The 12230-nt window shown below is 42.3% G+C and overlaps 1 protein-coding gene across 2 annotated transcripts in view; it reads left to right on the top strand.

Annotated features, from left to right (window-relative positions):
* Positions 1-2927: 2927 nt before the first annotated feature.
* Positions 2928-12230, top strand: part of UNKL (unk like zinc finger) — a 513314-nt gene continuing 504011 nt past the window's right edge. The window contains exons 1-2 of one of the 2 annotated variants that reach the window (XM_078664930.1): positions 2928-3030; positions 5170-5379. In XM_078664930.1, coding sequence (XP_078521056.1) covers positions 2966-3030; positions 5170-5379 — 275 coding nt within the window. In that variant the 5' untranslated portion in view covers positions 2928-2965. The remainder of the gene's footprint in view (positions 3031-5169; positions 5380-12230) is intronic. The other variant, XM_078664931.1, reaches the window with a different exon arrangement.

The following is a 12230-nucleotide window of genomic DNA, read 5'->3' on the forward strand; positions in this document are numbered from 1 at the left end:
TTATTCTTATAGATGGTCGAAATTTGTCACGTGGTGTGGGGAAAAGTCTATTGACCCTGTGAGAGCACATTTGTCTGATGTTCTCCAGTTTGCCCTTTCTCTGGCGCAACAGGGGCTTGCTGTTGCCACAGTGAAGGGTTATCTTTCTGCGCTGTCGGCTTTTCTCTGCTTGCCTGACCAGCCATCTCTTTTTAAGTCTCCTGTGGTGTTAAGATTTTTGAAGGGCCTCATAAATAAGTTCCCTCCTTCTCCTTTTATTGTGCCTCGGTGGGACTTAAATCTTGTCTTGACTTTTTTGATGGGTGCTCCTTTTGAGCCTCTTCACAAATGTCCCATGAGGCTTTTAACCTTTAAAACAGTCTTCCTCGTTGCAATAACCTCGGCAAGGAGGGTAAGTGAGCTTCAAGCTCTTAGTCATAAGCCCCCTTTTTTGACCATTCATGCTGATCGAATGGTTCTCAGGACCAGGGCTGCTTTTCTGCCTAAGGTGGGAACTCCCTTCCATCTGGGGCAGTCCATTACCTTACCTACCTTCTATCCTCCCCCTCACCCTTCTAAGGAGGAAGAGAGACTGAACCGTCTGGACTCTAAGAGGGCAGTGTCCTTTTACTTGGACAGATCCAAGGACTTTCGTTTGGAAGACCAGCTCTTCATTGGGTTTGCTGGCTGCAAGAGAGGAAGAGCTGTCCATAAAAGAACCTTGTCAAGATGGATCGTCCTCTGCATAAAGATCTGCTACTCTTTGGCCGGTAAGGAACCACCAAAGGGTATAAGGGCTCATTCTACAAGGGCTAAGTCTTCGACCTCTGCATTGGCTAGAGGTGTGCCTGTAGAGGATATTTGTAGAGCGGCAACTTGGTCTTCCCTCCACACTTTCGCGAAGCATTATTGCTTGGATTCCGAAGTGAGGAGGGACGGTCACTTTGCACGCTCTGTCCTTCAGGATTTCCTGGTTTAGAAGAGTGGACACCCTCCTCCGGGAGTGGGGACTGCTGTGGGACTCTATTCACAAGGTGAAGAATCCACACGGCAGATGTATCTATCAGAAGAACAAGTTACTTACCTTCGGTAACGCTTTTTCTGGTAGATACTATATCTGCCTGTGGATTCCTCACTGACCCACCCGCCTCCCCGTTGTCCACTCTTCTATGCCAGAGTTACTGTAATGTAATTATTTTGTTGTCAAGCAAATGTTTCAACTGCTTTCCTGCATTTGCTTTACACTGTGTGTTTTGCCTTGACTATTGTGTGCTGTGTATACTATGTATATATCTACTGTCATTGGTCCGTCCGTGTGCCTCGATGGCACGGAAAAAGGGCGGAACTGATGTCATCACGCCGGCGTGGGCCTATTGTAGGCGTCGGTGACGTCAGCGGAGTCGCGAGCGAGGTCGTGTCTCTATGACGTCCTAGTCCATGTCGGCGCGAGGCTACAAAAGAATTTCCGAATGTTGCTGACGCAAGGGGATATTCACAAAGTGAGGAATCCACAGGCAGATATAGTATCTACCAGAAAAAGCGTTACCGAAGGTAAGTAACTTGTTCCTCTTATCCAAATTTGGAAACTATCCGCAAGATCAAAAATTAAAAAAATAAACTAAACCCATTGGATGAGGGGGAGCAATGTTCCTATCCTCCAGTGCACATTTACAAAACAGACCCTGCTGTCCGGGCTCTCTGATTGGCAGGCTGCATAAGGAACATTTCTCTTGCAGGCACCAATATAGTATGCACAGCTTAGTCCCAAAAACATGAAAAACTAAAATAAAAGGGTCCATAAGGAGGCAAGAATGCTTAATTGGAAGTCCCATGTGGGAGGCTCCAAGAAGGACCCCCCTAAAAGTAAAATACAAGGGCTAATTTTAATGCAGGGTTCATGAGCCCAGCTTTGGGTTCCCGAACTAGGTCAGAACATATCTGGCCTTGATGGCGATCAGGCTTACAAACCTGGACTCAGCCAAAACAATGGCCCTTGCCTGCACTCATCCTCTGTTGCACATGGCAGGTCAGCATGTAGGGCACAGGGCCTTCACCATGCACATTGGGGGTTGGTTTCCTAACGAGTTGAGCGCTTAGATTAGTCCCTGCTGTGCATGGCTAGACTTATCAAGTTCAGTTGCAGAGAGGCTGGCTCATGGCCTGGCTACATGCCAGACCCATCACTCACAGTGGGCTGTTTAATACTGAAGGCCATACGCAGCAGGTTCAGTGGTGAGGTGTGAAGTATTTAAAAAAAAACACAGACAACGTTAACAGTTATGTTAGGGTTAGGCTGACTACATTAAACTTTGTTTTTAAAAAATTACTTTGAAACATAAATTAAAGTGAGGCTAGGGCTACTAAACAAAACAGAAAAACCCTTGACATTGGTCAGTTAAGTTTAGCTGTGCAAACCATAATTCCTGCTCCCACCATGCAAACCATAACTTGCTCCACAAATGCAATGCTCGTGACATCACCATATTTATACAAATAACAGGATTTAACATAAACAAAAATTAACAACACGTATCCAAAGAGATGATCCTGTGTCCAAAGTAATGTCAATAACTGTAGCTAATGTCACCGAATACATTATCTGTCACTTCTTGGGTGTGATCTTCAGCCTGGTTTTACAGTTCAATCAGACATGAAAATGGGAAACTCGCTCAATAAGTGATACAGGAGTAATCAAATAAAACATATAATGAGAATTGAAGTCTACTTTATGAGGCCCGTGCATTCAAAGTCACTGCCTTGGAATGGGGCATACTTTACTTTTGGTGTGGGCGGGTAGCGTGCATACCTATGGCCTGACATGCTGTCGAGGTGGCCCAGGGGACACGGGGTGGCAAATAAGGTAGGTGTCGGGGTGGGAGGGACAGTGTTTGTTTATCCCGCCCGTGGCCCATGCTGTCCTACTGCGGTGTGTAAAGCCAAACGGCGCTGCGCTGTGCGCATGCGCCAACCATTGTTTTGACTGAAAATGCCGTCGGTTTCGAAAACGGCGCTTAGCGCCTCGCCGCAAACCGAGAAGCCGTCTCACTACACGTAAGTGCAGCTGGCAGGAGGGGGCGGGGAGAGACCCAGGGGGCAAGGGCCCCCGGGGCAGACAGAGATGTGCGAATACAGCGCGGCTCCCCAGCGAAGGGGGCGGGTACACCTCTGCTGGGCAAAATGGTGCGACTTCTTGACAGTTAATTACCAGCAAAAAACGACATTAGAAAACGGAATGAGGCAGCGGGCGCTTTTTAGGCCCATCGCAGATTTTTAAAAAGCATGTCGGTGCCCGGGAAGGGGCTGTCGGGGCGCCGTTTGCAGCGGCCGGGGAGTCTGCCGTGCACGGTCCCCGTCTTCAATTCTCCCTCCCTTCCTCGGCCCCATTTGCAAGCAGCGCTCTACGGCGGTGGCGTAGCGTAGCAGCTGCTGCTTCCAATGGGGCTTCCGTTCAGCAGATACCCTAACTGCTCTTCGTGAATTCCTGCGCAAGTCCGGATCAGCAGTGGGAGTTTTTTGGCAGCTCCTCGGCAATGTGCTGTTTTACTGACCAAATATGCATGTTTTGCCACAAAAAATGCCACGTTCCTTTCAATCGCTGCAAGGTGCACGCATTTTCAAACACATCTTTAAGGAGTTCCCCCTCAGATACTCGATTATTACGCATGCATTATAATTATAATGAGTATTTGGGGTACATTCCTTGTGCTACTACCAGCTGGATCGAGGCCACCCAGGCAGAAATTAGGAAGCACGCTACACGTTGCATTTAATAAATTTCCCTCAGCCGCATTGGTTAATAAGAGTTGAGCGGTGTTTAACCACAGCTTTAATGTGGTTTTTTTTCGTCTGCGCCTGTGAGAATCACTGTTTTATGTGCAAAAAAGTACACGTAAACACTGAGGGGTCAGCGATTAAGTATAGAGACGCGCTTTTTTTTAAAGGTCTACTTTGCTAGTAAAGATGTATATACTGATGCCTTTAAGTATGCAGCGCATCTGTCTAGTCGTCTGTAGTATAACTGCAGGAGGACGAGCGTCCTTTCAGATCACTGACTGATGATTCCCGTGATGTATGTAGGGTACTCGGGGAGAGGACCTGTTCTTTTTGGGAAGGCAACGTATGTATTTTTCGGAGTGGAGACGCAGCCATACATGCCATCATTTTAAACCTGGCGAGAGGGAGATTTTGAAGATAAGTTGGGGGGAATTGATTTTTCCAAATGGCGTGCATTAAAGTAAAGGGAATTTCAGGGAGTTGGAAAACACCTAAAATAAATCCAATATTTGGGTTTAAAAAATTGAGTCTAACTAGAATCTGGTCTGTTGGCATGTAGCCGTTGCACAATCTTTAATTGGGCTTTTAAAAGGGCGATCTATTAGCCGCGCTTATTATTTCAAGACTGAACTCGTCGAAGAATACAAATATCAGACACCACATATAGACGGCTACACATGCATAGACAACTTTGACCCTAAACATCTAGTAAATCATGTTATCTTTTTTTGAGAGTCGTATTACGTCTGATTATTATACTTGAATGCAAATTACTTTTATGTTGCTGCTTAAGCTAAATGTCATTTGTGCTCCCAATCGCAAAGATAAATGGTGTGCGCTTCTCCCATAATTTAAAACTTAGTGTCACTGCCAATGGCCCGTTGGCTGATGTTTTAAAGATGGTTTGTTATGTACTGAAAAATTTGTAGTGTCCAGTCATTATTACTATTTTATTATTTAAAAAATAAGCAAGCGCTGAAGTGGAGGTGGAAGGATGCACCAAATAGCCAGTAGAATTAAGTAAGAGATAAATACTCCTCTGGGCTCAGCCAAGATTTGATTGACCAAATCTTTTGCCTGTAGAGGAAAGATGCAGCCATAGACAGCCAATGGCTGAATGGGACAGAAATGAAACCCTCTCTAAGTATATTAAAAGCAATGGGTCTGTTTTTCATCTGCACTATCAAAACTCATACATAAAAATCTGTTTTACAGAGAAACTTTTGTTTAAGTTACTTAGAACAGGGCTCTCTTGAACATGTGTCACTTAAACACTTGAAAGGATACCATTGCTAAGATCAAAATACTTGTCTGAAGTTGTCTACCAAATGCCTGGTCTCCACTAAATATGTATGTGTTTGAAGTGTCCGCTAGTTGAAAGCTTAAACAATGTGTAATTCTGTTTATATTTTCTAGGTATCTTAAAGAGTTTAGAACAGAACAGTGCCCACTGTTTTTACAGCACAAGTGTACCCAGCACAGACCATTTACTTGCTTCCATTGGCATTTCCTAAATCAGCGTCGTCGTAGACCCATACGGAGACGTGATGGAACATTTAACTATAGTCCAGATGTTTATTGTACAAAATATGATGAAACTACTGGGATTTGTCCGGACGGTGATGAGTAAGTTTGCATTTTTTATACTTTGTGTTTTAATGGTAAATGTTTCTTCAAAGATTGCAAATCATTATATAACACAAACCCGTTTCTGTTTGTGGTTCATAAAGCCCTTTTAATATATAGAACCAAGACTGCTGTTATTTAACTTTTTTTATCTGTTGCCACAGTTCACTATTTTTAATAGTAAATATAATTTAACCGTGCAGATGTTACATTTTAAATACAGTTACATGACATGTTTTTTTTCTGAAATTTTAGTGTACTGCAGTTTGAATATTAGAATGTGCTGCAGTGGGATGTTATAGTAGTTGGGCAAGTATCACTGTTGTGCTACCCATGATACTGAGATGTTGGTGGGAATGGATTGCCCCACATTCAGTATGCGAATCTGTAGATCAGGGCACAGGACTAACTAAGTGTTTGATAGCAATCAGTTGCTAAATAGCAGCAAATCACAATTAGATCACTGCTAGGAGCATTACCATTTTTGGTGATGATATATCCCTTGTGTAGTAAGTTAGAAATCTTGGGTTTATTTTTGATTATCTTCTTACTGTGGAAGAGCAGGTCCAAGTATTTCAAAACATTTTTGTTTACCTCCATAAACTGGGGAAAACTATTTGTTTCATCCTGCATGACTAGAGATTCATAACAGTTGGATCAATAGTCAGTGGTCAACTAGCTTATGACATTTCTCTATACTTGGGAATCGGTAAGACACCTTTAAATAAACATCAAGGGGTGCAGTAGGCCTATGGTGAACAAGATCATTTCTCCCCAGCAAGAAGGGCCTTATAAAGGTGTAGCAAATAAGGGCCTTTAAATGCATTTGCAAAAGTGTCTCTGCACAAGCCGAGAAGAATCGGGGAAATATGTTACTGCTTCCTTAGGAAAAGAATGCCTAGTTCCTCTTAAAAGGGAAGTGTCAGACCTGTGAACATTTGTCTCCTAGGCTTTAGAATACTTATGCCTTTTACTCAGAAGAGGCACACAAGTCGAACTCCGTGCCAGCATAGTAAAGATGCAGCCCCCCTCTTAAAATTAAAAGTGAGACCTTTCATGTGAAAGTGTGCCATACTTTTTGCATATATGTTGTAATACACTGAGCTCTGTGTCTGAGCTACTGTTTTAAATTGACTAATTGCACTATTGTGAAATTTGCTTGCACTATTTCTCTATTTTATTATATGGCACATTAACACCTTGTGGCGGAGCAGCGTTTTCTTTTACAATTGTCGTACAATAAGTTCTACAAAATGTTAAAGAAAAGTTTGTTTTCTATACATCGATCTGTCTGTCCTCAAATCTGATATCATTCGTAGATTAGTGTACAAGAACATCTTAACATCACATGCCTTTACTGAGCATGCATTTCAAACATCCTGACCGTAGTGTTCCTTAGAAAAATGGCAGTGAGCTTCTTGGTTTGTGTCAGAAATGTAAATGTGCAATTGCATACATGATCAAACTTTAAAGATGCACACATTTTGGAAACCTTTCTCCCAGATAAGATCCATTGTATGCAACTGCATTCGATTTTCATTAAAGCAGCATACGTGGTGCAATGCTTTTTTGTTTTTTGAAAAGTTCTGTTTGATACCATTGACTTCCTGTTCCTCTGCGTTTAGAGACATGTGTTGTCTACACATTCAATGTCAACAAAAGTTCACTGAGTGCCATTTGGAGTAGTTAAAGTTAATATTTTCCTGTCTGGGAGCTAGAATTCTGCTGTTTTTCATTTGCTTCTAGTACATTTTGTGGTTGTAAGTTGTTTAACACAATGTGAGGTTTGTTCTGTCCGTTGTGTGTTATGTTTATTTTTCCTTTCAAAAGAATGTTGACGTGGGTGTTTACAAAATGCAATGGCTGACATTACAGATGGTGTTTAGAGTTTCTGCCTTCATTTGTGCTAGGAAACATAGTTAGAGTAAGTATGTATTGTTTAAAACTTGTTTTTTTTAGCACAATTTGTCTTGCTGTTGTCTTGCTTCGTATAAAAAGTGATGTGTGTGAGGTATGAGTATTTCAGTTTACAGTTCTAACATTTCCTCGCCTTCAACAAAAGTGCGCTATTCTGTTGCAGTGATGGGCTGGATATAATTTGGAGGTGCACCAGTCACTAAGAAGCAATGATGAACTTGGATCTTGTATGTGTTTCATGGATGCGAGTTACTGCTATCTAGGAACCCATAAGAGCAAGTTGAAATGACATCATATTGTATGTCTTGATTTTGATTCATGAAATTGTGATAATTTGCAATTGAGAGCTTGCATTTTCTAATTTGTTTATTCCACCTTACTTTATAGACAATTTTTTTTTTTTTTAAATCTTTTTATTATTTTGCATCACAGGGGTACATCATACATATTATAGACATAGATGAAATAATAATTTGCCACAGAAATAATTTTATAATATAATTAATCCCCATATTCTCTCCACTTTCCGTTTAGCCTGTAGACCCCTGGTATTAGCCAAAGCATATTCCATGCTGTGTATTTCTTTTACAAGGCTCCACCACTCAGTAACATTTGGTGAATTTTTCTGAACCCAGTCTCTAGCAATAGTCAAGGTGGCACAAGTAATTAGGATATTCAGTAAATCACATAATATATTATTTTCCCCTGACGCTCCTATAATTACATCTTTTAACGAAAACATAATAGGAATACCAAGTTTAGTAGAAATAACTTTCGATACTCCATTCCAAAATTCAGCAAGGTTTGGGCACGAAAAAAACATGTGAATGATATCAGCTCCTTTCAAATCACATTTGGGACATTTTGTACGATCACTAAAATTATTATTCGATACCCATTTGAGAATCCGATCCGGTGTGTAATACAGCTGACATATAGTTTTAAACAATTGTAATTTAAGATTTGAAGATTGAACAGCAAGGTTAAGGCTATTTAGAGAAGAAGTAATAAAATCTGATGTAATTTCCATTGTCAGCTTATTAGTCCATTTTTCAGCTAATTTTTGTACATCATTAACACTATAACCAGAGAATATTTTATACCCTATACTAATCAATGCTTTATCTTCTTCCCTATATAAGCAGTTCCAAATGTCAGATTCAGTCAAAGAAGTGAGTTCTATCTCCCTCAGAAAGTAATCCCTGATTTGAAATTATTTAAATCTTGCCCCTTCTTGCAATTTATAGCAAGCTTTCAATCTTTCAAACGATAAAAATCCCCTGTGGTCATATAAGTCTCCAACAGAGTTAATGCCAGATTTGGAAAATGCCCTGCCTATTATATCTTGAAATATTTCCGGTAACCCAGGATTAGACCACAAAGGAGTTTTATCATGAAAAAGAGATATCTTGCCTTTAGTGAGTATTGAACGCCAGATGTAAGTGGTATCCCGCACCGTCTTAAATTTAACTCGTTTAAAGTAATTGGGGTCATTAAATCTATAAAAAAACATAGTTGCATCTGCTCCTAACAAAAACTTATGAAAATAGAGACATTTATCAGGGATCAGCAAACTACGAAAGCGAGTTAAAAAAGAAGACCAATAATAATATCTAATATCTGGAAGATTTAATCCACCTGCATTATAAGGAGCTTTAAGAAGAGCTATAGCTCGTCGAGCTTTCTTATATCCCCAAATAAAGCTGCTAATAATGCCCTCAAGCCTACAAAAATAAGACAATTTTCAATGGTCACAGACGTAATGCAGTAAAACTTTGTATTTTAGATTGTTTCCCCTTCTGGACTTTGTTCTTCTTCGACTGAACTTTTTTGTTGGCTTCCTTGTCTCTTTTCTCTTCATACTTTACATGCCATTTGTTAGGATTGCAAAATCACCTGGTTTCACTCTAGTCTCCTCTATCATGCGCTTACCAGACGATGCCTTTTTAATGGTCACCATGGGTAGGTTGTACCAAAGGCAAATCTGTCTGCACCTGTCTGTCCACACAGATTGCTGAGAAACGTTATTCTTTATCCTACCTACGCAACAAATTGCATTACGGGTTGCTTCTAATCATTCTTTCTCTCAGTGCTGAGAGGTGTTTATATCAAGTAAGTATTTGTTTTTCTACCTGAAGTTACTGATGGCTCAGTCACTCTACTTCTTTACAGACTCTGCCCCTTCAATCCCACTAATGTTTTGTACCTCACTAAGCATTACTATGTGCCCCAACTGCATCTTGAAAGCCATTTGTGTTATTGGTGTTCTTCGCTGAAACTTGGCTTCTGGGCCAGACATTGCCATGGCTACTCCTGGGGGTTGCAACATCATATATTGTGTACAGAAACAGTGCCCTGTTTAATGGATAACAATACTTTTTGTCTTGTGGGCTTTTTTTATTGACTGCTTATGGAAACCTCTTCAGTGGAAGTTTTGGTATGCCAGAACTTCGTCAGGCCTTCTCAATGCATACTCTTCTTGTTGGCATACTGTCCTCCTCAGTCCAGCACGTATTAATAGATTAGTTAATGATACTGATAGGAAGGCTGCTGATCTGGTCTTCTAGTGCAATTATCGAAGAACATATCAATCTTTGTTTTGAGCCTCTCTGATTCCTTAAGATTGTACCTTCTTTGACTTCTTATTGTTTCATGGATAATTTCTGGAAGTTAAGGAGATGTCCTTATTTTCACCGTCAAAAATATAATGGCTGTATAATATAGATTTTCCACAGCCACGGTGGGCTGAAAATGTGGATTTTATTAAACTCTGGAGGCTGATATTTTGCAGTAAATCCTTTATTGCCACCACTCATCAGCATCTTTAAAGCTTATAGAACTTAGAATCTTAAAAGTTCTAACATAATAAACCTCCCTTCCCCCAGTTTTTTTTCTACCTGAAGTTACTGATGGCTCAGAGGCAAGATGGCGGCCATGACGCAGACTGTATGAGCAGCTCAGTCCCTCGCTCCGGGCTTTGGGAAGAGAATCGCTATTTACAGCCGCCCTAAGCATTTCAGGATAGATGCGCGTTGGTGAAAAGGCCTGATTATACTAACAAATGCGGTGACATCCAGTATTATCGATAAAATAAAACAAATCTGTTGGAGGCTACCTTGAGTGTTTTCCGGCGCTTTGGGCGGAGTCTCTCGCTTTCCGTGAATACCAGCGTATTGACTTTCGGGAGCTCCGTGTATGCCGTCCGGATGGTTCAGGATTTCACCTTTTCCGATCGCTAAGAGCCCCAATCTGGCGGCTCCCCGCCTTCCTGTTTGGATTACATCGAGGAGTGGTTCGCGGGCGTGGAGGAGCCCAGGTAGCGGCTCGTAGAAGGATTCCGCCAAAAGTAACTACGCGCAGTGGAAAAACAAAAGAGCAGCTAATTGTAGTGAACGACAGCGAAAACGCCGCAGGTGAAATGGGTGAGAGAGGGGAAAGTGTTACTTAAAAAGCTCTCAGTTCAATTCAAAGAAAGGGGGGCGAACGCTCAGAAAAAATAAATGCGGCTGTGCGTATGGCAAAACAAGGGACACAGACTCTCACAGCCTTGTTTGAGAGACGGATGTCTAAGAATGCTCTGCCACAGTCTGTAGGCGGAGAGGAAATACAATTTTTTTTTTTTTTTTTTAGGTCTCGCGACCTATCAATGCGCATGCGCATTGAGCGGAGCGAGAATTCAAGTGCTCAAAATGCGCGTGAAACCAAGGGTTTCACCGTGCGGTTTTCTTTGAGTTCACGTGAATCACGTGACCAAACAAGCACGCGCATCAGCCTCCCTCCCTCCCTCCCAATTGCATTTTTTCACGGCCGCACAGCACATCAAAGGGCTTCTCCCAGCGTGTGCTGTGCGGCTTCTCCTCCCCTAATTATTCATGGCTGGCCGGTGGCCGGCCGTACTTTCAGTTTCCCGGCCGCTCTTGTTCCTAATGTCTCCCCTTCATCGACTTCAGTCTAATTGGAAACATATGTGTCTTCATCCTCTTGGCATTCCACGTCTTCCCTTCTTCATTCCACGGCTCCCACTTTGTCCCTCCTTTTCCCCCTTCCTGCCTTCGTTCTGTACTTGTGCATCATTGTTTTCCTCATCATTCATCTTCCACTTTCTCCATTGCCTTTCATTAATTTCCTCGTCATGTCTCCATATATTCTCACCTCGTTACCTATCTGGCATCGCATTTTTCCGAAGTCGTCACACATCTTCCATTTCCTTCCTCCTTTCTTTCCCTTGTTCCTGGCGCACTTCTCTAATTTTTCACTTCTTTCCTTTCTCACGTCTTTCCAACTTCCTTCGTCCACCCCTCCACTTCTGCCTGCACGTCCTTCTTTCTTCTGCCAAATGCTGTGTAATGCCCCAGCGTCTGCAGTCTCCTCTGGGTGCCTAACTATCATACAGGACTGATTTTCATCCGTGCATTAATAGAACACCTTTGTAGAAAGTAAATTCCTACTTAGATCGACGGGACAATTGTGCATGCATTAGATGTGCATACAGCGCTAGGAGACACGGAAAGGGCCGCGCCGCAGCTAGTTTGCGAGTAAAACAGCGCGGAAATAACAAAGCTGTGTTTTATTGCTGTGGAGTCGAAGTAACAATGCTTGAGTGGCACTCAGCCCTCACACTGTGCTCGCATCTTTTTCTTCTTTTCATGTGCTTGTTGTAGCTTTGGCGGCCCCCTCCCACAGCCTCACAAGCCGAGCAGCACTCCTCAAGCACAGCGGGCAGACGCCGCCACTGGGCACGAGTTTGCACAAGAAACACACATGTAGCATTGTTGGACCTGCGATGGGCAAGCCCAGCACAAAGGGGGTAGCTTGGCTCAAGTGACAAGGCAAGTGAAGGCTGTGGTGTTAAGCAGGCTCTGACCCAATAATAACTCCTTGTACATCCACACCAAGAAGAAGGACACCACACCACTGCTGTAGAAAAATACGAT

Source organism: Lissotriton helveticus, chromosome 10 (genome assembly GCF_964261635.1).
Source record: "Lissotriton helveticus chromosome 10, aLisHel1.1, whole genome shotgun sequence".
Classification (NCBI taxonomy): domain Eukaryota; kingdom Metazoa; phylum Chordata; class Amphibia; order Caudata; family Salamandridae; genus Lissotriton; species Lissotriton helveticus.